The sequence below is a fragment of the Hyperolius riggenbachi genome, chromosome 6 (assembly GCF_040937935.1).
Source record: "Hyperolius riggenbachi isolate aHypRig1 chromosome 6, aHypRig1.pri, whole genome shotgun sequence".
NCBI classification, from domain to species: domain Eukaryota; kingdom Metazoa; phylum Chordata; class Amphibia; order Anura; family Hyperoliidae; genus Hyperolius; species Hyperolius riggenbachi.
In genome coordinates, this window is record NC_090651.1 from 111699872 (window position 1) to 111727094 (window position 27223).

The following is a 27223-nucleotide window of genomic DNA, read 5'->3' on the forward strand; positions in this document are numbered from 1 at the left end:
GTCATCACTTCCATCCTATAATCCAGAATGCAGGGGATTTATTACTCACGACTATCATTAGACTAGACTAGATCTCAGAATGGGACAGTTAGCACACAGCGGCCTCTAGCGGCAAATGGGGGAAACAATAAGCCGAGTCACAGTGGTGAGTCAGGTCAGGAATCTCCTCCCCTCTCTCACCTAACCTCAGCTCGCTGCAGGCATTGATTTCTGTATAAATATACAGGAAGCTCCCAGCATAGCCAGCAATACTAACAGGCTACGCTTAGGGAAGAGCAAAGAGCGATCGGGCTGATCTTGTGACTGTGTGCTCTGCCTACCTCCTCCTCTGCACTATATACTAATATAAGGATTACAAACTCACTCTTTAGAAGAACCAATGGCTGGATTATATCTCGCAATGCGCTGCATTCCTGCTCTATTCTTGTGTGCTATCTTCTGCTGGCAGAGGACCCTATCCCTAGGTAAGACCACCCCTCCCTTCTATGATTCCTAACATATTATACACAATGTGGTTACACTACGTTCTGGGTGTGTGTTTCATTTAGAATGTCCCAGAACAGGTAATCTCTCCTATCTAGGCAGTGCTTTTAAAGATGCCTACTAACTATAAAATTTTACAGAACCATCAACCTTCCGATCTGATCACTGCAATCGGAAAGAAGAGATCGGAAAGCATTGATTGAGCCCATTAATGGAGTATAAATTATAATCAATCTATTTTAGATTAAATCGATCTGGAAAAACAGAGCGATAATCCGATTGTTGATCCCATTGTTTGTTGATTGGCACCATCAGTCTAAAGGTGGCCACAAATGATACAGTTTGCAGAACGATCATCTACAAACGATTCTTCGCACGAATGATCGGAAATGATCGTTTGGAACCACTAATGGATAAAAATCACCTAACTAATCAGATTGACCAGAAAATCAGATTGATTTCTGTAACTTGATCGGATTGATTAGGAGATTGTTTTCATTTCCGATCATATATAGGAAGAATCGTTCGTAAATTCTCTTAAATGATGAGCAATTTGTACCCTTAGCGGCCACCTTTAGTATCGTGCTAAACATGTAATCTTGATTTCAAGTAATTTAGGTTCATTTTGTTCTACAATAACCAGAATTACCAAAGCCTGAACTAGAACTTTGCATGGGCGAAGTGGATTTGGAATGTCAATAATTGAGAGCTGGATTAATGAATAGCTTTTTAGTTAATAAAGTATTCACTTTCAGAATCTGATTACCTGCGTGCAAAGTTCCAATTCAGCCACTGCTAATTCTGGTGAAAAAAGAAAACAATTACAGGAATGAGGAATGTAACACTGGGCTCTGATCGTGTGACTTTTGGATTATAACATAACCTTCCAAAAAATTACTACTAAATTGCATTGAAGGGGGAAATTTGGTAGCGCTTGCAGTGCTGGGTCCCCGGTTCAAATCCCAGCCAGGGTACTATGTGCATGGAGTTTGTATGTTCTCCCTGTGTCTTTTTGGGTTTCCTCTGGGCACTCCAGTTTCCTACCACATCCCAAAAACATACAGTTAATTGGCTTCCCCATAAATTGGCCCTAGACTACGATAAATACCTACACGATACAAACCACCGACTCCAAGTACCCAAAATTGCTCCAAATCCTCAACTACGACTCCTTAGTATAATTTTTATGGATTGGTTCAAAAATCATCCGACTCCTCCGTTTATTGAAACCACTGACTCGGACTCCAGGTACCCAAAATTGTTCCGACTCCAACTCCACAGCTCTGTACATAGACATATGACTATGGTAGAGATTAGATTGTGCGCGCCACTGGACAGTTAAGTGACAAGACAATATACAGTATACTGTGTACAGTGCTGGAGATGTCGGCACTATATAAATACTAAATAATAATAATAATATACAGCTAGGATACAATGACAGTGGTCCATTGCATGGGACAATTTCATCACATTGCTAACATGATGCAATTATATTGTGATGATACGGTTCACATTGGCATGTGAGGCATGCGGTTGTGACTGATCCATTGGCAATAACGCCAGTGGTGTAGCACTAAGGGAGGCAGAGGTTGCGACTGCACCTCCTTCATCCATCTTATTAGCTTTTCACTGGTGCTCTGCTGATTATGAACACCTCTATATGTGCATTGCCTAGTGCTAATCCTTCACAAACTTTCCTTTCTCTGATTACATCTCTCTGTAGCTGTCTGGTTGGATTTGAGGTGCCATATCAATAGAGTGCTTGGGGCCCCATGTAAAACTTGCACTGGGGCCCCAAGCTCCTTAGATACGCAGCTGAATAACGTGGTGCGTGCAGTGCGTTATCGCATAACGTGCATGTTAATAGCTACAGTATGCATACATTCTGTATGCTTCACTGTATGCGTCGCACCGCATGCCTAATGTGCCATGTGACTTTGCCCCTCGATTGCAATTCTGGTTTTGCAGGGAACACAGTGCAACTCCCCAATCTGAACATAGCCGATAATGTCATTTGGGAAAAGGAAAGCCCAGGAGAGATATACTGGAATGAGTGTGCGTGATCACTGATCGAGTCCACAATAGGCAGCTGTACTCATTCACTGCGGTGGATAAAAAAACAAAAGCATTTAGAACAAACGTTAACACTGGAAACCAAATATTTAGTAGGAAGCTAATTTTTTAATATTATTACGTGTAGCTTCTGATTTATGTTTATTAGTTAGTAGTACATTATATCATTGGGCCTGCAAATGGTTAATGATGACGGCATGTAGACGCCACCTGCCCATTATAGCCAGCGGTGTTAGAAAACGTGGGGCCTGGTTACTGAAACAAGACCTTCCCTGTTCTCAGATATCCACAATGGTAATTGGACACACAGGGCAAAATCTGATTGGTCTTTGAAATAAGAGCTGTACATAGAAATGTGTGCCAACTTGGTTCTGCTATCTGCTCATTGCTATGGAGATGGGAGGAGCAGAGCCGATGCTAACACGGGGTAAACTGGGCAACTGCCCTGGGCCTCAAGTCAGGAATTGTGGTGGTAACAACAACGTTACAGCCAGGACAGTATTAAAGTATGGGGGTCACCACCTTCATTTCTGTTCAGGGTCCCATTTTACCCTCCTGAGGGGCAAGGGAAGATGAGCATGAGTCACCCCACTGCAGGGTACACAACAGCAACCAGCTGCTAAAATCCAGTTTAGCCGAATTCCACCTTGGTTCAAGATAATTGTACAGTCAGTCATTGCGTATCCAATGCATTAATCAAGCCTGGATTTATTAGAAACTTGCATATTCCATAGAGCCATATTAATTCATGCCATGAATTGATGAGGAGCAGAAAGTCTGAAATAGGGTGTCTGCATGTTGGGTTGATGTGGCTCTGTAAAATGACTAAGCTATAGGCTTGCTATACACCAGCGGTTCTGCATGTAAGCCTGGCTTCAGGGGTATAAAGAGATGATTTGCATATTTAGGAGTGATGCATCATGGGAAATCACATTTGCTCACATAAAGCTGGATTATCGCAAATACCTTCTGTTTTCATATAGTGGGGATCCGTGTTTTCCAGCGTACACCTTACTTCCTGCCTAGTGTAGTCAAGTAACAGGATGGATGCATTAGATAGATCTTGACATTTTGTGGATACATGGTTATGTTTACACCGCACACACATTCACCTTCTGTTGTTTGCATGTCATACTATATTCCCGTGTAAAACATACGTTTGCCTTCTCAAAACAGAAGTCAATCTGTAAACTCTGGGTGTTTCAAGTTCTCCCCATAGAGCCATATTAATCTATGCCATGCACTGATGAGGATCAACCTATCCGAAACAGTCTGTATGCATGTTGGATTATTATGGCTCAGTAATATTAACAAGCTGACACATCATTGCAATCCAGCGGTACTTGAGGTGTGTTTAGCTATCAGGGAAAACAAAAAGATGATTTGCATATTCAGCAGTGCCAGTGATGCATTGTGGGACACCTCAGAGCTCATTCCAACCTGAATAATCGCAAATACCTTCTGTTTTAAGAAAGCAAACTTCTGTTTTTCATATCATTTTAGTAAGAGGGCTTTTTGATCCCTTTCAGCCCCTTACACACTCCTAGGAGTTCTTGTTCACCCTAAAGAGAAACTCCGACCAAAAATTTAACTTTATCCCAATCAGTAGCTGATACCCCCTTTTACATGAGAAATCTATTCCTTTTCACAAACAGACCATCAGGGGGCGCTGCCGCTGTATGGCTGATATTGTGGTGAAACCCCTCCCAAAAGTAATCCCTCCTACAAGAAAAGTTTGAACTGTTTACAGCTGTTTCCAACTGCCAAAAACCATGCAGCAGCTACATCACCTGCCAACAGTAAAATCTTCAGTGGAGTTCCTCTTTAAGCTTGCTGGGCAATCTTTAAATCTTTAATACTATATATTCCTGTAGCATAGAAACTATATGGCATAATTCCTCACAGCATATAATCAGCATGGTTGTAGTGCTGGCAGGAACTAGAGCAAAGGTCCCTGAGACCTGAGAGGATGCTGTGCTGGAGATCTGGGTGCACACCTTGGAATGGTTTAGCATAGAAGCCCAGGAAGCTATGAGAGGCATGCTTTGTACAATGACAGATCACACATGTGTTGTGCAACAGAAGAACCCAAGTAATTGCATTGCCTTTAATGTTAAATGCAGGCCTGTGAAGCGGGACATGTAGGGAATGATTTACACTGAGCCTCTGTTCCCAGCAGGATGGCCTGGCTCTGTTTTACTGTGACCTATTAGAGCTTTAATTGAAATAGCATGTTCTCTAGATACACATGGGAAACAGCGTCCATGGGAGGCAATCTGTGTCATAAAGAATACTGAAAGCCCAAAGAAACCCAACATTAAAGGGGACCCGAGGTGAGAGGGATAAGGAGGCTGCCATATTTATTTCCTTTTAAATAATACCAGTTGCCTGGCAGTCCTGATTATGTGCCTCTAATACTTTTAGCCATAGACCCTGAACAAGTATGCAGATCAAGTACTCAGAGGACTCAGAGTTTTACTGGATTCGCCATATGCTTGTTCCAGGGTTTAGAATCAGACACTACTTGTGCCTGAAGATCAACAGGGCTGCTAGGCTACTGGCATTGTTTACAAGGAAATAAATATGGCAGCCTCCATATCCCTCTCACCTCGGGTTCCCTTTAAAGGTGCATTTTCGATCATGCAATAAGATTTTTACAATCAAGTTGTATAGAAAACTGTGCAGTGTGTGGAGAAACTCTAAGTGAAAAATGATTCTATGGTTGATTGGAATACAGAATGTTCTCCTTTGGAATGTTAGATTTTATGATCGTATATGGAAACAATAGATTATGACTACTTACCATTCCACAAAGCTGATAGAATGATCACATCGGAGGTAAGTATTGTACCCTGAATGGGCACAATTGCTCACCATTTACTTTCTTTGAGCTTCTCCTTCCACCTCTTTACACACAGAACACGTTCTACTCCAGCAGGGATGTGCAGAAGTGTAATCTGGCATATGCCGTCCTTCTTACTTTGGGTGTCACATGAGCACACCTGATTGGCCCACCCACCTACTGAATCCAGGGAGGACAGGAAATAAGGAAGCGCATTTGTCCTCCACTTATTGTATGCACTTCATTCACATATCCACATGATTGCAGTTAGGATTTGCTTTGGTAGTTGGTAATTAAATTGAGGCTAAAATCAATCATGGAAGTATGTTGCATTAAAGGGGAACTGAAGTAAGAGGTATATGGAGGCTGCCATATTTATTTCCTTTTAATCAATACCAGTTGCCTGGCAGCCCTGCTGGTCTATTTCTCTGCAGTAGTATCTGAATCACACCAGAAACAAGCATGCTAGTCTTGTCAGATTAGACTTTAAAGTCTGAAACACCTGATCTGCTGCATGCTTGTTCAGGGGCTATGGCTAATAGTATTAGAGGCAGAGGATCAGCAGGGCTGCCAGGCAACTGGTATTGCTTCAAAGGAAATAAACATGGCAGCCTCCATATACCTCTCTCTTTAGTTCCCCTTTAATGACCGGGACCCCATGTTAAGACACTTTAACCACAGAATTACACGTACACTAATATATAAATATATTTTACTTGCAAATGTTTTCAGTGCTTTATTTGCCTTCAATAGCAGAACGTAGATCTAGAGCTGAGAGATTCCAAAGGTCGGATGTAAGCAAGCTAAGAATGTAACAGCATTATGAAACTGTACAGATACCAAATTGTAACTCCATTAGATTGTAACTTTCGTAACGGCGTTATAACAATTATTACTGTAGCTCTGGCACAACTGGAGGAATAGCCTAGCCAAGAATTCAGTATCATATGGTAGTATCTGAGAACTATGAGAACTAACCACTGTCATCTAAACTCTGTTTTACTGTGTGAATAAACGCTCCTCTTAGGGCCAGTGCTGTTTGAGTCGTTTTGTATACAGCCAAGGAAATGTGTGAAATGTCAGATGTTTTCTCCGACCCCTAACAATTTCTGATGCCCTCATATAGCCAGTTAGGACAAAATATTCTTGGAATGTTCGTTTTCATGTTTTAAAATAAAGCATTGCCAACAGCAGTAGGATTGCAAAACAGTGCAGTAGCCAGAAGCAACCAATCGGCTTTCAGTTATTTTTTTATATATATCAATGAGTGGGGAGCTGATGTGGATTTCTGGTTCTGCACTGGTCAGTCTACCTACTTCACCTTTTTTACAAATAAATATATATTCATTTCTAAATGATTTAGTCAGTGTTTGCCCATTGTAATAAAATCTTTCCACACCCTGATTTACATTCTGACATTTATCACAGGAGGCGACATCTGTAGTTCTGTCGGGTGCAGCACCGTGGAATGTTTGTTTCTGAGAGTTCTAAAGCCAGTGAAAATAATGTGTGGTCTCCCAGAATGCTCTGAGTGGAAAATGCTGCATAGCTAAACAACCTAGATCACTGGGAGGGCGGGGCTACATGCCAATATACAGCTATATATAGATATGCGAATTGTTTCTGATGCTGAAACCAGGAAATTTACCATAAAAGTGGGTATCCTAAATAATTAACTGAATTATATTATATGTCACTACAGTGCCTCTTAAGCAACCCATGATACTTATGATATAATAAATTGTATGTGTAGTATGGATAATATAGCAAAAAAAGAGTCTAATATTTTTATTTTCATTTATATACTGTCGTTTTTATGGAATTGCATCATACTGTCACATTTGCAGTTTTAAAACCAAACTCTGTCTTTTAAGCTATAAAACAAAGCAGAAATAATGACCCTTTGAACTTTCCTGCAGTAAATTCTTACCTCAAGCTGTCTCTCACTGTTTCTTGTCTGTTTAAGTGCTTCAGAAAACAGGACTGCATTCTGTGGATTAGCTCAGAGAAGCTCTTTTGCATAGATAACACTGAAGGTTTTTAACTCTTCCTGTACTGGAAAACAATATGAGACTCTTTTATTTACTACTAATATTCGATTTTAGCTGTACTACACATACAATTCATTATTTAATACATTTATTTTTGTTTCAGGTTTGCTTTAAAGCATGGACAAAGTAATAGCAATTCACTGTGAAGGAACAATTACTGTAATCAACATAAAAACTATTTTACAGTAGTATTTTTTTTCAGAGTTTCATACAACAAAGCAGAAAAGCAGAAGTTAATAACAGTCCTTCTGCTTTTTTCTTCTTTGCTGCTTTATTGCTAAAAATACAGTTAAGCAGGATATTACTACATCTTATAGAATCACTAGACATACAGAAAAAGTATGACGTTTAATAAGTAACTGTCAGGCATAAAATCAAAAATCAATTCTTTATTTTTATCTGGTAAACAAGTAATAAGGATGCTAATCAGGCAATCCAAAAGTTAAAATCACTATTACTTTTCTTGTTGATTATTTATCATTCCCCAATTTACATGACTCTTATTTGGTACACAGAAAATTTGGTACACAAAAGAGAAGTTGCAGGGCATGCTGGGTTGTCATTTTTTGCTTCTCTACTTCCCCTCAGACTTAACTAATGCAGCCTGATTGGCTGAAGCCTCTTTCCGTCCTGTTTTCCCCATCCCACACCTCTGTTCCTCTCTGATTGGCCAAAATTTCTCAGGCTGAAACAATGCACTTTCTATAGTGAAGGGCGGGCAAATCAGGCAGAGGAGACTAAGGGCGGATATTACATCACAACTGGCTTCAAAATAGCCACAGTAAATATGGAAACTGTCTAGAATAGGATTCTCTACTTTTCCTTTATAAAATTCACAGGAATCATAACGTGGACAGTGCAATACATATGTTATGTAATTAAAGCAAGTATTTATCTACTTATAGATTTGTTGTTGTTTTTTCTAAAATAGTATGACTGACAGCTCCTCTTTAATAAAGGCAGTTTTGATTGTTGTAGAAAAAAAATCCTAGAATCCTCTTCTGATAATTTAGCCACAAACGAATAGATTTTTAGTTGATACAAGAAAAGTTGCTATTTCCCTTGTCCAAAATTGATAAGGAAATATTGCTCAATCTGCTTCCTTGCAATAGAACCTAGTCAGATTTCAGCAGATGTGTGATAGCTTATCAATCAAACCATCACATGTAGCATTCATCACAGCTCCACCCACTCCCCTACCCACAATATGGATAGGAAAAAACTTTAAAGGGACTCCGAGCAGTGCAGAAACTATGGAAAGATGCATATCATTTTAAAGCTCTCTTTCTCCTCTTTCCAATGATATATAAACCGCCACCCTACGCCTTTTAGTTTTCGCTATTTTCGCGATTGAAATTGCCGCGGCCGCGATTTCAATCGCGAAAATAGAGAAAACTAAAAGGCGCAGGGTGACGATTTAGGTGTCGCCAGAAAAAGGAGAAAGAGAGCTTTAAAATGATATCCATCTTTCCATAGTTACATTTACACAGGACGACACTTTCCCCAGTGTCAGCAGCTCCATTCAGCAGAATGGAGCTGCTGACTTTAGGAAAAAGTCTCCTGTGTAATACAATGTAACTATGGAAAGATGGATATCATTTTAAAGCTCTCTTTCTCCTCTTTCTGGCGACACCTAAATCGTCACCGCGGCCGCGGCAATTTCAATCCTGAAAATAGTGAAAACTAAAAGGCGTAGGGCGGCGGTTTCTATATCATTGGAAAGAGGAGAAAGAGAGCTTTAAAATGATATGCATCTTTCCATAGTTTCTGCACTGCTCGGAGTCCCTTTAACAGTCAGTTATTGATTGTCTTTTTTCAGGCAAAATCAAGATAAGGCTGACGTTTTTAAAAGATTTTTATTTATTGTTTTCAACCTTCGTATCTATTCAAACCATCTAAGTTAAATAGTGTATGGATACTTTAAGACAGACAGCATAAAGAAATACGGTTTGGTGATTGGCTTGTGAGCCAACCCTCACCCTTTCAGTCTTTGAGCGTAGCTATGCTAGGATGACCAGAACTGAATTTAGGATGGAATCACGTACTGATACTGATGACTGTATATAAGAAAATGCATGTCTTCATTTTTTTTTTCTTTTAATTTACATGGAGTTTATCTTAAACTCTTTATAAATCAATATTAGCAGTTACATAGTTTTGTGTATTTAGCAACCCTCCTTCTGCTTACATTTATTTATTTGTTATTTGCACTAACACACATACAACATGTTTTTATTACAGATGTAAACTTTCCTGTGGCAACGGATATTAAGGTTTCATCAACCAACTTTAAAACCATTCTAGAGTGGAAAGGCAAACCTACAAATTTCACCTACACTGTGGAAGTAAGAGGGTGAGTAGGAGATTCTGGGTTTTTTCCATTTTGCGGATATTTTTTCTACTGTTGACAGAAGCTGATGTGATAGAGAACGCCATATTTATCACTATGTACAGGGAGTCAATTTTCAGGCTGTGTGAGTGTGGTTGCTCTTGCTGCCTTGATTGCATCCTCCCGACTATTCATACTGGCAGGGGCAAGGCACAGACTGAATCCCTCTTAGAAGACTGCAGCCTGTACCACAGACAGTTCAGCGTCCCACCTGCCAGCCACAAGCGCCTTTTGGACTGTAATTTCATGCAGCCAAATGGCAGCATTTGTAACTCCATGTGCGTCACCATTTAACACAAGCATCCAAGGAAGGTCCGCACACCACTTAAACAGGAACTTATTTTATTACTTCATCACCATATACACACAATTGATCGTAGAACCGATGATCGTTTCGGGGCCACTCAGGGTCCCCTTCGTCAAGGCACAGTTACAATCATCATAATCATGGGTGCTTGTATGGATTTGGGCTATTTGGTCCAGCACTCTCCATCTTTACTGGACGTTGGATTGCAATCTTTTGGAATAGTATGTACCGCACTCATCGTTTGACACGGCGGCAAGAAAAAGTGACTTGTCACGTCTGTGCCACAGTATCTGTGACCCATGGGGGGGGGGGCTGCCTATCCGCCACCCATGCTTAGCGCTAGCAGGAGCCTATAGGGTGCACGGTAGCAGCTGACAGTTGGTGAATTCCCTGGCTTCAGTCTCCTGAGGAAAACAGGCCTTACACACATTACCTTTAATACATGTTAGTTCTGAAGAGTCACAGTTTTGGAATTTTTGAGAGTTTCCCAGGCAGACAGCCTTTCTGTAGTGATTGACCTATCCACACTATCAGTTTTCTGCATCTGAGGACCCCACCCATGTGCCTCAGGCTTTCAGTAAATGTAGGTTTAAAGAGAACCCGAGGTGGGTTTGAAGAATATCATCTGCATACAGAGGCTGGATCTGCCTATACAGCCCAGCCTCTGTTGCTATCCCAAACCCCCCTAAGGTCCCCCTGCACTCTGCAATCCCTCATAAATCACAGCCACGCTGCTGACAAACAGCTTGTCAGAGCTGGCTGTGTTTATCTCTATAGTGTCAGTCTGCTGCTCTCCCCGCCTCCTGCAGAACTCCGGTCCCCGCCTGCATCCCTTCCCTCCCTGCTGATTGGGGCAGGGACCGGAGCTATGCAGGAGGCGGGGGAGCAGCCGAGACTGACACTACAGATGTAAACACAGCCTCACAGCACAACTGTGATTTATGGGGGATTGCAGAGTGCAGGGGGACCTTAGGGGGGTTTGGGATAGCAACAGAGGCTGGGCTGTATAGGCAGATCCAGCCTCTGTATGCAGATAACATTCTTCAAACCCACCTCGGGTTCTCTTTAATAACTGATCACATTAGTGGAGCTGGTTTAGATGCAGAAGCTGAGCATTATAAATGATTTTGTGTGCGTTTTCCTAAGAAAGATTGAGCAACGATATTACTGCTTCTTCCTGGGTCTGGTTTGCAGAGGCGTGGCATTTTTTCTCATGGATCAGTGAACGGTATGCAGTGACAGATTTGTGATAGTGCGGCTATTGACATAAGGTGTGAGCTGTGCATTGCTGGACGTGTTCCTGCAGGCACAGAACCCTCCGGCCTGCATGGTGAAAATGTGTGAGTAATGCAAACATGAACAAAGCAGCAGAAAAGATACAAATTCTGACGAGCGCGATATGGCACGGATAAGAACTGAAGCCTCTGTGTTTAAAAGGGTGCCTGGCAACATGCTCAAGCATAGGCAAACATTCTGGGCATTGAAGGTGCTCCAAAAAAAAAACACACTGTTTACAGTGAATCACATTCTAGTTCACAACTTTTCAGTAGTACAAGTGATCGCTTTCTCCCTTATACTGATAAGCCAAGCTTTATAGCATCCACATTAACAGCAAAACCTTCTAGCATTGAATCTGGCAGTTGCCAATCAATTATCTGGCAGTTTGTCAATTAGCAAATAACTAGAGTTTGTAAACCTACTTACACACATGTGATGACCGCCGTCTGAACGATTGTTATGTGTGTACAGCGGCCGCCAGTCGATATTGCTCGGGCATCGAGCATTGTTAAAGATCCTTCCTTTCGGATTCTTAACGACCCTCGATGCCCTAGCATGACCATTTGCAATGCTTTTTACAAGCCCCAGAATGATGCCAGAATGATAGCCTCTCCTTTCACTAGCAAACGCTTTGTATAATAGTCACTGCATTCCAGCGATCAGAACTTTCATAGCAAGATGACTTACTACACAATCTGATTGCTGGTTCCAAAGGAAGATTCGCACTTTCCTCCCCCCTATCAATGCCTAACCCTAACACTCAATTCCCTCCCCCCACCCCACCCCGCTGCAGTCTCTGCCAATATCAGCACCGCTTTCGCTGCTAAACTCACCCTCTGCCGATATCTTTATGATATTTATAGGGACCCAAACTACCCACTGGGCACCAAATTAACTGCTTCTTATGTACAGAACTAATATTTCTGCAACTCATATGTCTGTCTTGCATGAAAGTGTAATTCATATAGTACAGTATTCAGATTGGAAGTGTGCAAATCAATCAGCAGGAGATGCATTGATTGGCTCAATTTAATTTTTATTAAATTTGCCTGTAAGCCAGAAGTATTCGTATCTCATTGCCCATTTATAACAGTTATCCTACACATTTTTTTTTTTTGTCCACAGCAACATTTAAAGTGAATCTGAGTTGAAAATAAACTGATGAGATATTTGTATTTATCCTCCTACTCCTAAAAAATTACGTTGTTTTTTTTTGGGATATCCCATGGTTTTATTTTATGATTAAACATTTACAACATAGATTAAATGTTTTTTTTTGTCTCTGTTCAATGACAGTCTATTGAGTTTTTCAGGTTTAAAATACACAACCTATTGACCTTTTTCTACCTCAGGCAGGAAAACTTTAATGGTTGTAATTTGCTTATCAGTGATGTCTACTGTATTCATGACAAAATACCGACAAGACAGAACCTGTCACTTGCGTGCCTGAAAATTAACTCTTTCAGGCACCAAAATAAAACAAGTAAAACTGCCTGATTATATATGTTTTGCACTGTACATACACATGTACACATATCTCATCCTGTCACCTCAGGTACACTTTTAAGTTTGTAAACCTAAATTTAAAATATACTTTTTAGTTTACCACATAATTATTTGTTCAGTGCATCTCTAAAGGGCTTGTGATTGTTTCCCTGCAGACCAGGCTTGGACTGGACAAGGAAGTGTATCTATATAACGGCTACAGAGTGTGACGTCTCAGAACTTGTGAAGGATAATGGCAACTACGAGTTCCGAGTCCTCTCAGAGATTCAAACAGAAGACATTGTTACAGAAGAATTCCCTTATGCTGATGGCCCTACATTTAACCCTTTTGAACAATGTAAGTGGTATTTGAATTGAAATTGTAATGGACATAAAAGTGGAAACCCACCTAAAGCATTTTTGCTTTTAGGTTGGAATAGTATGGGGAAGGGCCAACACCCGTGTTTTCTTGCAATCTTTGCCACTGTTTGGGAGATTTCCCCACACAGCCTGCTTGGTAACGGGGTCACTGGGAGAGTTAGGTCTCTTTCAGACGTGAGGCTGAACTGCTTGCTTGCCGACATGTTGAGTTTGAGCACAACTGAGGCCGCCTCAGATGTAACTCCATGGGGGTGCCTGTACAGCGCCAGTACCGAGCACTTACAAGCATCCAGCCGGTGCTGGAGAGCAGCTGACAGGTGGAGTAGTTGCCTATGTGAAAGGGGACTAAAGCCTGGTATACCATTTTCAACTATGATTGGCCAGTCACTGACCAATTTTACCACCTCCGTGTAGTATGAGGGCTTACCTACACAATCTGCTCATACTATTCAATATCTATTGACCACCATACTATATGGAGGTAGCAGAATTGGTCAGTGATTGGCCAATTATAACTGTACCCCCCTTTACTTAACCACTTGCGTACCAGTAGTCTCTGACATTTTAAGGACCAGAGACTGCTGATACCAAAAACGCAGCTTACAGACATCTCACCACATGGAATCGCCGATGTTACCGTTCACACCACACACCCGTCGTTAAATCCCACTCGCCCTGCGGTCGCTATGGCAGCAGAGCAATTGGCTCCTGACCAATGTGAGCCAATGAGAATGGCTGAAATGTGCACGGCAATGCATATAGTGTGAATGAGGCTTTAAGGTGGCCATACACCAATTTGATAAATCTGAAAGGTTTTTGGTTTTTTTACTCGACAATTCCTGTTTTTATTCAATAAAAAAGATCGGGAGTATTGGATTTTCTGATCAATTTTTATGAAAAAATGAGTTTTTACTTATTTTATTTATGATTGGGGAAAAAATTAACAAAGGTGTGTGGTACATTGTCAGATTTTTAAAAAAAAAATGTCACAATCAGAAAAATTGATTGCAATTCTTGAATTGAAAAGATATTTAAAAAATTGTATGGTGTGTGGCCACCTTTAGAGTGCATGCACACATCCAATATAGGTAAACTCTCTTACTACATGCAAGTGGTAAAATTGGCCAATCAAAATTGGATGTATGTATACACCCTTAGGCCTCGTTCACATCAGGGACGTTTCTGTGCGCTTTTCACAGCGCACTGCCCTGTGCGTTCAGCAAGGTATTGATTTTCCCATGTAATTAAATGTGGCTGGTTCACATCTATGTGCTGCGCAGCGTTACAAAAACGTAGTGTTCATGCATTTCTGTGTGCTGAGCTGTGAAGTGCACATCAATGCAAGTGAATGGGAGCGCTTTTTTAGCGCATAGAAGCGCGTGCGTTTTTTGCCCTGATTAGAAAAAAAATACATTTACATATAAAAACAAAGCTTTATTGACAACTGCTACTGCTACAATAAGCAAAACGTGCTTTAAAGAATCGCAACGCACAGAAACGCGCACTAAAGCGCGCACAAGCGTATGCGTTTTTTACCTCACGCTTTCACCCGTTACTCAGCGCAGCAGATGTGAACAAGGCCTAAGCCATAGACCCTGAACAAGCATTCCAATCAGGGTCTGAATTCTGCCTGTATTAGCCACATGCTTGCTTTATGTGTGTGAAACTACTGCAGCCACAAAGATCAGCAGGACTGCCAGGGAACTGGCATTGTTTAGAAGTATATGTTAAAAACAAGCTTACAATGATGGCAGACAATAAACCTGACGTTTATTCATTATTTTCTGTAGTACAGCAGCCAGTGAGTGGAATCAGTGATGTGATACATGAATGATTTAGATACTGTGGCATGTATTGGTAAGATGCTGCTGCAAAGACATGCTGTAACCAGCTACAACTCTGTTACAAATTAACTTATGTGCTAGTACAGTCCTTTCTGTACGGAAACTTGGCAAAATGCAACAGGTATCACAACTGCTACTGCTGGTTATACAACCAATATACAATAAGTGCAGACTGCAGTTATCAATTCTACATGCTATATACCTACAAAATGTATTTGTGTTTCTTTTCTAAAGTTTCGCAATTAAAATGCGTTTACTCTTCATTGTAGCAATTATCGGAACACCGGGCATTGAAAACTTAACCTTCAACGAAGACCACACTCAGCTCAAAGTTATCATAAAAGACCCCGTAACGCCCTACAGATTTGCGAATAAAACCTTAAAGACTGTTAGAGACTTGCTTGGAAACAAATTTAAGTACACCGTATTCTACACAAGGGTTGGCAGCACAGGAAGAGTAAGTATATTTTTGTTATGGCTTCTTTCAGAACTGCTCAGGGTTAATGATTTTTAAACATATTTTGCAGACCTACCAGAGACGGATTAAAATGTAATGGGGCCCTAGGCGAAGGTAGTAGATTTGGGGCCTCCTTGTGGTCCTTTTGGTAAGGTGAAGTGGAGAGAGGTCAGAGAAGGTGGCAGGTGGGCCCCATGACATTTATTAGGCCCCAAGCACCCGCCTAGGTTTCCTGGTGGATGATCTTGCTCTGAGACCTACTACAGGTGGCACTGGTTTGAGGAGTGAACAAGCAGCTCTTATATACAAAGCCAGAGATGGCGAATTATGCCCATACACCAAATCATGTTACAAGGACTGGTCTGCACGCCAATATCTTGCTGACTCAGAGATTTATTAGTAAATTGCTATGCAATCCTAATGCATTTCACTTCCGTAAAAGCTTACTCATAGGGTAAAGCTATGAGTAGGCTTCTAAGACCATGTACTGATGAGGGCCAAAAGCCCGAAACAGGCTGTCTACATGTGGGGTCGGTGTGGCTGTGTAATATTTAAAGCTATAGGCTTGCTATACACCAGCGGTTCTGGATGCTTGCCTTGCTTACAAGGGCGAAAAGGGATCATTTGCATATTCAGTAGTGGTGCATTGTGGGTATCCACAAATGTTCACTTACAGCTGAATTATTGCAAATTTCCTTCTGTTTTAAGAAGGCAAATTTCACCTAGCATTGCTTATTAGTAGAAGGGCTTTTCAGTCTCTTTTATCCCCCTATGCATCCCTAGTGGTTTGGGTCACCCTAAGCTGCTTGGTTACTCTGTGCATTGCATATTGATTTACCTATAAATCTTCAAGTCAGCAAGATTTTGGAATGCATATTGTTCCTTCTTGGTTGTAGTGTGTGGGGCAGGCAGTCCTTGAAGTGCATCCTTGCATCCATGACTGCTTCAAGGGAAGGTTAGCTGGAAGCAATCATCTTATTACAGTATTTACAAAATCATGTTACATAAAACAGGAAGTGCCATTAAAAAGTCTCATCTCAGCCAAACTGATTTAAGGCCAAACAAAAAATGTACAAAGTGATTGCATGATCATCTGTTACTTCTGCATCCTCTTTTATCCCACATGATTTCACTAGAACTTGATCTTGAACTTGAATTAACTGGTAGTCAGCAAATTCTTAGTAATTTAGCTACATTGGAATGAAATCTGTTTAGTGTTTTTGTTTTTTTTTCACTGCTTTGTTAAAGCAGACCTGAACTCAGAACTTCCTCTTTAAAAGATATGCCACAGCATAATAACCTTTAAAGAAAACATGTCTTTGTTACAGCTGATACAAATCCTGCAAAAAAAATCTGCCTTTATGGATGCAGACATATTCTTAACATTCTGCGCTTTCAAATGAGGTTATCTGCTCTGACAGTCAGGTGACACAGGGGAGAGATCAAATTACAACTTGTGCTTAGTCACAGATGAGGAGGAATTAGACAGGTTCTCTAAATACATACAGCGTGCATTTCTCTCTGTTTTCCTTATGTCCTGTGCAAGAGGACCAGGTCCAATTTAAGTAGACTCAAGAGACTGTTTTTGCAGACCTATAGCGTTCCTATTAGCCAGTACATCATGTGGCACACCAATCATTTAGGCAGATGCCATAGTTTCCCACCCCCTCCCATGTCCCCTATTTGCCCTTGCTTTGGCAATACCTGTAATGAATCTTGGTCATGCCAATAAAGCTATCTTTGACTTTGATTAGTTTCCAGACTGCCAGACCAGGTCTGGTTAGCATCCATCAGCAACCACAAAGCAGAATGTGTATGTGCTCCCTGACTCAATGAATTGATATAGAAACAGTGGCTGGTTAATTATGACAAGTACTAAGAAAACCAGAGCAAAGGGGAAGCCCAGCAAACCAACAAGATCTCTTTATTGCTTAAATAACTAAAATTAGATTGGTTGCTTTGGGGAATATGCTGCACTTTTCCTTGTTTTCTTTGCAACAGTTTTAATAAATCCAGCCCTTTGTGATTTAGACTGTTATTTGTGAGGATGTAGCTTATGGCCTGCCAGTATTACATTTGATTTCCTTTTATCTTTTTAGAAAGAGGTGTCTACTCCAACCAATGAAGTTGTCATCAAAACATCACAAGGAGAAGGCTATTGTCTTTATGTCCAGGCAGCAGTCCTGTCACGCAAAACAGACATCTTCAGCCACAACTCTCATCAAGTATGCACCTCATCTGGAGGCAGTGGTAGGTATCCAGAGAGTAGAGTGGCTAGACTTAACTGTCATCTTGGGGGAGAAATATATACAAATCTCTTTTTTGGGGGGGAAGGGGGTGAGGGGGGGAGAGATCTGGCCATGGAAAAGATTTGTTTAGATTTTTCTTTAAAGAAACAATATGTAGAAAACAACCAATCCTCATCTTAAGTCCCTCCTACCAATAACAACATTACCTCAGTTCTGGGATCCTCCAATTTATCACCCAAAAAATGGGGTGGACTTATTTGTTGATGACTGACATAAGTGATTTTATAAACTGGAGGTTTTTATAAACTGGAGGTTCCATTTTTGACTAAATAGAAAGTCCTTTTGACTTTCTATTCTAGCAATATTCTCTTTGTTTTTGGTGTAATCCTATCACAAGTTGATTTCATTTGCATCAAAAATACAGCACAACATGGCTGAGGTGAGTGATTGTTTAGGCTGGTTTCACAGTGGGACGTTAAAGTCCCACGTTACAGCAGCCAGTAACGCAGCCTAACTCACAGCACTGTAAAATCAATGTTGCTGTTCACAGTAACACGTTGCGTTACATTGTAACGCAGCATGTTAAAAACAAAGTCCTGCATGCTGTACGTTATACTGGGCTAAGCCACGTTAGACTGTTTGCACATGCTCAGTAATGTTGGAGGAGGAGGTCTCCCCTCCTCCTCTGCAGCCAGCCACATGGCTAATTAATATTCACTGCACTGCAGAGACTGGTGGTGGGACTGTAGTGTTGTCCGGGTCATGAACGAATCGTTCATTTTGATCCGGATCTTTTTTATGAGTTGAATCATCCGGATCATCACAATAAAAGATTCGGTTCACAGTGGATGTCTGTCTGGAAGAAACAGGAACATACAGACTGTAAAGTGCAGGGAAAGTCCTGTCCTGCTAGTCATTTCACCCAGTCTGCTTCCCTAGTAAAATAATTCAAATGATTCGGTTAAAAGATCCGGATCTTTTCAATGATCCGATTTAAATGATCCGAATCCTTAAAAAGATCCGGACTTCCTATGACTAACCTGGAGCGGCTGCTTTGAGAGCTGCATAACTCAGCTCAATCTGACGTCCAACTTCAACACCACCATGCGTTGCGTTAGGCACGCTATGCGACCATAACGTCCCCTAAAACGCAACGTCTTGGTGTGTAAGTAGCCTTAGAATGTGTTATTAATGAAGGAGTGACTTAATCCCCCAAAAAAGTGGTTACCAGTGGCAACCTCCCTGCTTCCCCCGTGACAAACTTACTGCCACCAAACACCATGAGCTACTGTATATCATAACATAAAGTCTCAAGCATGATCCCTAAATAATATTTTTACAGTGTATAATAATGATGACTCTTTAAAGCGGACCAGAAATAAGAACTTCCTCTCTGCAACAGCATAATAACTTTTAACCTCCTTGCCGGTTATCCCGAACTCAGTTCGGGGTAACCTGCGCAGGAGGATTTCTCAGGCCCCGCTGGGCCGATTTGCATAATTTTTTTTTGTTACAAGCAGCTAGCACTTTGCTAGCTGCTTGTAACTTCCGATCCCCGCCGCTCGCCGCCGATCTGCCGCGCCGAGCCTCCCCCCGCCCCAGACCCCTGCGCTGCCTGGCCAATCAGTGCCAGGCAGCGTTGAGGGGCGGATCGGGATTCCCTATGACGTCATCCCGCCCCGTCGCCATGGGAAGCCCTGCAGGAAATCCCGTTCTGAACGGGATTTCCTGCTTACTCTGATCGCCGTAGGCGATCGGAGTGGGTGGGGGGATGCCGCCGCTCAGCGGCTATCATGTAGCGAGCCCTAGGCTCGCTACATGATTTAAAAAAAAAAAAAAAACTTCTGCGCTGCCTCCTTGCCGGAGGAATTGAACCGGCAAGGAGGTTAATGAAAAACATTTCTTTGTTACAGCTGATGCAAATCCTGCAAAAATCTGCAATTTGTCTACTTCCTGCTTTCATGGAAGCAGACATATTGTTAACATCCTGTGTTTACCAATTAGGTCTCTGCCGTGCTAGGAGCTGACAGAGACATTCAATTTACAACTTGTGATTAGTCACAGATGAGGGGGAATTAGACTGGCTAAACTGTCTAAATACATACAGGGTACATTTCTCTGTTTTCATCCTGTCCTGTGCAGGAGTTCAGGTCCACTTTAAACTAGTCAGACATATAATGGTAAGGACTAATTCAGTATTTATTATATTTCAATATGCATATTTTTAGCAAAACTGCGGTGCCTCTGCAGCTGTGTTTGCAGCGTATGGGCGAATATTATAGACTGTTCCTCTGATAATGCTTTTACTTTACAGCTGCCAGCGGTTTTGCTGCCTCCACTGTATTTTTGTACCTCTGTGTAAGTTGACTCCTCTAGAATGACTTCATAAGACATGTGGGAGACGGGTCTTCTTGCGTAACGCTTCCATTAATGCTTTGCAGTCCATTCCCACGGCAAAAAGGGTCAATGAGTCAAGCGCTCTTACTTACAAGCGCCCCCTCTGTTCTCATTAACCATCCCCTCTTATTTCACTGTATCCCTAATTACCAACACATTGCTGTCTGATGTGTTGTGACTTTCTATGAATACTGGAATTCTTATCGGTGGTGTCAGTTACTAATCATTAGCAGTAGCAGCGATTCCCAGGGTTTAACACATCCTATGCTGACCATAGAGGTTTCATAATGATCAAATGACCTCGTTTTTCTAATACTAAAGTTTCTAATACATTTACCATCACATCATACAACATAGCCTTATATTGGTCAAATATAATAAGTGCTTACAGTACCAATTAGGGCTGTGGAATCAGAGTCCAGGAGTCAGAGCAATTTGTGGGTACCTGGAGTCAGTAGTTTCATAAACTGAGGAGTCGGAGTTGGAGTCTGATGATTTTTGCACTGATTCCATAGCCCTGATAGAGCTATGGAATCAGAGTCGAGGAGTCGGAGCAATTTTTGGGTACCTGGAGACAGAGTTGGTGCTTCCATAAACAGAAGAGTTGGAGTGATGTTGGATGATTTTTGTAATGACATCACAGCCCTGGTACCAACTCTTCAGCTATCACACATTGAGATATACTGTATTCCCAAAACTTTGATCATCAGAATAACTTGTGTAAGGTCTTATGCACCATAAGTAGAGCGTAATGCATTGCAAGTTATATTTTGCATTCTGCTCTATTAATTGTGTGCTAAGACTTTACCACAGTTTAGAGAATATACCCCATTGAGTGCTTAGCAGTTTGATAATTACTAGTGTGTGCCCTAGTGTATCAAGATGTTTGGTACACAACTGAAAAACTGAGAAGAAATTAGCGAGCTGACAAATGGAGGTCTTTGTGTGACCACATCTGTCTTACTGGACTTTCCAAACCTATGAAGGTGGTAAATAGTCAATAGAGCCATCAGCCTCCTGTTCATAGAGCAGCAGCAAACTGGCAGGCTGGACTAATATTGTCACCATTGGGGCCATGTATGGCCATGCACTGCTGGTTGGGCAGAGAGCCTGATAGCCGAGGATGAGAGAGTATCAACTTCCAGAAGTAATACATTGTAAAATTGTTCATAAGTGAAACTTTCTTGCACTTGAACAAAGATCAGCCAGTAATATTCAGCAGCCCTAACTCCATAAAAAAGACACTGACTTCATTTTCACTTGAAATAGCCAAACAAATCCTAAACATTTTTTTAAAATGAGAAATTAATGAATCTGATTGGTTGTTTGAAGGGAAAATAAGAACTGAGATAAACCCTTCCATAGAATCAGGCTCAATATCTTTATCCATCCGTCACTTTTTTAAACTGGTGAAGACTATAAAAGTATTGCCAATGCAGCATTTTATTTTTTCTTTTCATTTTGGATATTGTAAGGGAAGTTTAGAGCCTCAGCCAGATCTTTCTTGCTCTCATTGTCTCCTTTTTATGTCTCCTAACTTAGTTAGCATGCCTAAAAGCCCCTTAGCACGCCTAAAGCTCTTTAGGATGCGCAACGTTTCGCGCGCTAGGGTTGCGCGAGCAAAGTTTAGCGGTGCGCACGGAATGTCGCACTGGGTGCGATCAAACGGTCGCACCGGGTGTGCCTAAAAGGTCACACCGGGTGCGCCCGAAATGTTGCATCGTGCGACATTTGGGACGTTTTGATCGCACCCAGTGCAACGTTTCGCGCGCACCGCGCATCAATAAAAGCTTTGGGCGTGCTAATTGCTTAGCACCCTTTTGTGAATCGAGCCCAAGGTGTTTCTGACATTATTGTCAGAACTAACAAGATTAGCTGCATGCTTGTTTCTGGTGTTATTCAGACACTACTGCAGCCAAGTTGATCAGCAGGGCGCCAGGCAACCGATATTGTCTGAAAGGACATAAATATGTCAGCCTCTATATACCGCTCACTTCAGTTGTCCTTTAACCTCCCTGGCGTTCAATTAAGATCGCCAGGGAGGCTGCGGGAGGGTTTTTTTTTAATAAAAAAAAAACTATTTCATGCAGCCAACTGAAAGTTGGCTGCATGAAAGCCCACTAGAGGGCGCTCCGGATGCGTTCTTCTGATCGCCTCCAGCGGCCAGAAGTAACGTTTCGCTTACCTCGTCGCCATGGCGACGAGCGGAGTGACGTCATGGACGTCAGCCGACGTCCTGACGTCAGCCGCCTCTGATCCAGCCCTTAGCGCTGGCCGGAACTTTTTGTTCCGGCTACGCTGGGCTCAGGCGGCTGGGGGGGCCCTCTTTCGCCGCTGCATGCGGCGGATCGCCGCGCTGCAGCGGCGATCAGGTAGCACACGCGGCTGGCAAAGTGCCGGCTGCGTGTGCTGCTTTTTATTTGAGCCAAATCGGCCCAGCAGGGCCTGAGCGGCAGGCTCCGGCGGTACTGGACGAGCTGAGCTCGTCCAGACCGCTCAGCAGGTTAAAACAATGCTGTAGAAGTGTCACTATAAAAATAGGAAGTAAAGGCCGATATCCTTCCCTCCCTGGCCCGGATTCACATAACAGGTGTCTATAGGCACAAATGTCTTTGCACCCTAGACTTCGTCTTCCATGTTCCTACAAACCTCAGATGGCCTGCACCGCAAGTGTGCTGGCTGGCCCAGCTGTCATTTCTCCCTTCCCCGTAATTCAATTGGTGAAGACGCACTCACTGGCTTACCATCAATTCAAAAATGGCAAGGTGTGCAGAAGACCTGACCCCGGACATCACAGGATCCCAATGTCACAAGAAAAGCGTAATGATCCGCACCACCTTAAATAAAATGTTCATGTATTGTAAAAAGAAATAGATGTTAAAAGGTAACACAACAGGGAAAGACAGTCCACTGTTTCGGGCTCCTGCCCATACTCAAGTTGCCCAGATCATTTCTCCCTTCCCCCTCATAGGTAGATATAGGTGCCCCTTAGTATTAGGTAGCCAGAAATACCCTCAATATTAAGTAGCTAAAGGTGCCTAGAGTGGGGTGAGTAACCTCTCAATCATGCTCTGCTCGAGACTTTGCATAGGGAAGGAGGGAGGGAGGCACTAGGGGAGAGGAGTAAGCCACCTTTCCATCATCAGGCGCCTGTAGGCATGTGCCTACAGTGCCTTGTAGTAAATCTGTCCCAATTCCTCCACAATGTGTTGCACATAAATACGTGTTTTCTTCTCAGCTTCGGGTTAACCCTAAACCCATCTTCCTGTTATCCCTCTATACAACCCAGTAGAAAGCCACCACAATTGCTATTTTGACAGGAATCACTAAACATTATTGCAATTCCTAGCTGAATTCTTGGCAAACTGGAACAGCTTATGACATAGATGCCATCACTCTAGCAAGCTTTTAACTGTCTGGGAAACTCTTGTAGCATTCTTTTCTAGCACATTTGATGGGATATTTACAACTACTAACTGGTGCTTTGGTGGTAAATGTAACATGGCAAATGTATCTTTAGAGATACATATATCTGCACAGACTGCTTGATGCATGCCTCTGTAAATCATGATATATTATTAGAATGGTATCCTAACCCATTTTTTCTTTCTTTTTTCTTTCCAGAACATGATTTTACTTTACTGGTTGCTGTGATTATAGCAGTGTCCCTTGTGGTCCTTATAATCGTTCTATTGGTGATCGTGTGCATATGCAGGCAGCAGCGGCGGAGAGAGGGAAACGCAAATGAGACCGATAAACTCAACGATCCTGTAAGGCAGCTATGAGATCGTCTACATTGACTACTGCATCATGTGACTGCGCTGGGCGCACTGCCCGCTACTCCTGAGATGCAGAGCAGACTCAGAGTGGTGAAGGACATTGCTGGTTTCTGTGAAACTTACTGGCATAATTAGTCATCTTAGTGTATTATGACTTCATTCTGAATAGTTGTAGGACATATTGAGAAACATTCCTTTTTTTGATATATATTTTTGACACTACAGAGTTTATGTAAAAATAATAATATTAATGATGTATGAGAATATTTTAAGATGACATGGCTTGGACAGTTGTCAATACTAAGAAACCGGAGACACATTATACAGACAGTCCCTTACTTACAAATGACTCCATTTTCAACATTTCAGAGATACAAGCAAAGTTGTCTTCACGTGCAAAATATACAATACTGTTTTTTTATTACATATTTTTGTTGTTAAATGTTACAGTATTGTATGAACTGTTACAAGTTGTATAAAACACTTTAACCCATTGGCAGCTTCAATAGAGTTATCTCGTTGGAGATAAGTGCACTGCTTTTCACCTCAGTCGACAGAAGTCGTTTTGCTGTAAATTTTTGGAATCCTTTGATCGCTCTCTACTAGCAGAAAATATAGAAACTGAAAGCAGAAGTCCTCTGTTTTTGTCTCACACTGCCCCCTAGTGACAAATGGCCATGAATACACATTACAGCAGTGATAATTAGAAGCAAAGGAAAGGTAATAAATAAGAAATAAAAAAAAATGCTAAAATGCCTGAAGCACTTGCAAGCCTCTAAGTTAATTGACTGCTAAAGGGTTAAAAGCACTTTCAAGACAATTAAAAAAAAAACATTCTTTATACATTACGACCAAATTCAGAGTTGACCAAATCACTTATCCACATTTCACTATGTATAACACAGGAATCAACTTACTAACAAATTCTACTTACAAACTATTTCCTGGAACTGAACCTGTTTGTAAGAAGGGGACTGCCTGTATTTTGATAATAATAGCCATGAAAAGAATGTAATGTTACTTGAAAGCACTACCAATACTGCCAGTGGTACAGTGAGTCTGCGGTGGAGTTCAGAGGTACAGAATCACGATTACAACACAGCAGATGCCTATCTTTCTATGCAACACTTTGTTTATGTAGGATGACCCAGAGTCAGTCTGAGATGAAAATGAGCTGGATTAAAAGCCACATCCACCCACTGCAGGTCAGTCTTAACATTTAAATTAAAGGTCCTCTAGGTTCTTAATAATTTCATTATGAAGAAACAAAAACCAAGCTATAGTCTCCTCCATGCCATCCCTGAGCTGGAGAAGAGCCAAGATTGGTGCCACATCCCCGACCTATCACACTGTCACAGTATCTCATGCAGAGTTAAGAGGGGTTGGGGCCTAACCTAAAAGACTGGGCAATGGTGGCTTTGGGTTATAATACTGGATCATTTACGTAGAGCTGCGATCTCAGGACAACTAGACAAGCCAGGTGCCTTTTGGTTTTAAATGGAATGTGTAATATGTTTTTATGTTGTCTATATTCTGTTTTTACTGTTTAGAAAATAATTGCTTAAATATTAATAATTGCAATAGAATATTAATAAACGTCCACTTGCAGACAGCAGGTGGAGTTCTAAGCCTCCATGGCAGGCATATTCAACAAATTAAGGTCAGAATACATTTGCTGTACACTAATTCACATTCCTCCTCCTTCCTTCTTCTAGTAGAGCAAACCAGAATTTCCTCTGGTTTACTCAGTTATAAACAGTGTGCTTCCAGACACACAGAAAGGGCTTGGATTTTTTTTAGCAATGCAAAGTGCTACACAGCACATCAAGCAGTTCACACCACTGGGTGTCGCTTAGTGGAGCTCAACCATTTAAGTCCCGACCGCAGTCTAGGGCCAGTTTTGAGGAGAAGCTAATTATCCTACTGGTATCTTGTGGTTGTGGGAGGAAAACCTGAATGCCTGGATGAAACCCACTCAAATCCTGGGATACTCCATGCAGACAATGTCCTGGCTAGAACCTGGGACTATAGCACTGCTAGCTAGAGTGCTAATTACTCAACAATGGTATCACCATAGTCAGAAATGACCAACTGAGGTTTTCAAAAAATTACTGGCATCAATAGCATGTTCACTTTAAATGTTTACGTATGATTTATAATGATCCTTAGCTATTTTTGATTTAATGTAAATGGCCACACAGTAGGCAGTATATAGTACATACAGTTGCTTAAATAAATATGGGACATAGAAAGCAACTGAACAGCTAAACTCATAAATTATGCATAGATAGATTACACGGCAGTACTGGAATACACTAGGATACAGAGCCCTGCCCTTTAGAACTTACAGTCAATCTTCAGTTACTGTATCTCTGCCCTGAAAATGCCTTAAACCAATGGCACATAGAATGTGATTTGCTAGTTAGATGCTAGTGATGGAACATGTCTATGTCAGATATTTTAACTGTTAAATATATGCAAGGAAATTATACCTTCTTCATTTTGTAAATTTGTTAGCATAATGGATAGCTCTTTTGCCCTACAGTGTTGTGGTCTCATGTTTTAATCTTGGCTCAAATACTATCTACATGGAGTTTGTAGGTGTATTTCCCTCGGGTTTCCAGTAGGCACTCCGTTTTTCACCCAAATCCAAAAATATACAAAGAAGTTAATTTGTTCCCCCAAAACTTGGTCTTCATCTATGAGGATGGTAGGGATTAGATTGTGAGCTCCTCTGAGGGACAGTTAGTAATGTGACTATGTGTGCTGCAGAAAATGTCAGCCCTATATAATTGCATAAAAATAAAGAAGTACTAATTTGATGTGACCATCAATGGACCATAATATGCACACAGGAAAAAAACACTACTTAGACTCGTCATTGATGCTGTACCGTCATCATGAATTCCTCTACTTCCTCTGAATATCACTGTCTTCTATGTAAAACAAGAATATTTGGGAGATTTGTTTTTATAAATAATAGCGACAAAGCACTTATTTTATTTTTAGGAATATTTTTATATTTGTAAATTGATTTTTTTTTATGTAGACAGATTGACTTTTGATAACTGTCATTTTCATTGATTACTTGTTTCAAAGTGACAATCAAGGGTATTATTTATATAATATATGAATAAGTATGAATATTATTGGGATGGTTATTATTTTTATGTGCGTTTGTAAATCTCAATTAACTTATTTTATA

General features: G+C 41.3%; 1 protein-coding gene across 2 annotated transcripts; it reads left to right on the top strand.

The window, feature by feature from the left end:
- Positions 1–229: 229 nt before the first annotated feature.
- On the top strand, positions 230–27223 carry F3 (coagulation factor III, tissue factor). 2 transcript variants are annotated; one of them, XM_068239769.1, is made up of 7 exons: positions 230–464; positions 9694–9805; positions 13088–13269; positions 15406–15593; positions 17693–17843; positions 20157–20200; positions 23864–23980. In XM_068239769.1, the coding sequence occupies exons 1-7, from the start codon at positions 380–382 to the stop codon at positions 23891–23893; spliced, it is 792 nt and encodes a 263-aa protein (XP_068095870.1). In that variant the 5' UTR covers positions 230–379; the 3' UTR covers positions 23894–23980. The 2 variants fall into 2 exon arrangements, with proteins under 2 accessions (XP_068095870.1, XP_068095869.1); XM_068239768.1 differs by lacking the exon at positions 20157–20200 and having other exon boundaries at positions 23864–27223.

Bases quoted from the DNA above. Each gene is read 5' to 3' on its own strand.
- F3 (XM_068239768.1), top strand. From the start codon at position 380: ATGGCTGGATTATATCTCGCAATGCGCTGCATTCCTGCTCTATTCTTG. The intron at 465-9,693 runs GTAAGACCACCC...TTTTTATTACAG, and splicing joins GCAGAGGACCCTATCCCTAG to ATGTAAACTTTCCTGTGGCA. The intron at 13,270-15,405 runs GTAAGTGGTATT...TCTTCATTGTAG, and splicing joins ATTTAACCCTTTTGAACAAT to CAATTATCGGAACACCGGGC.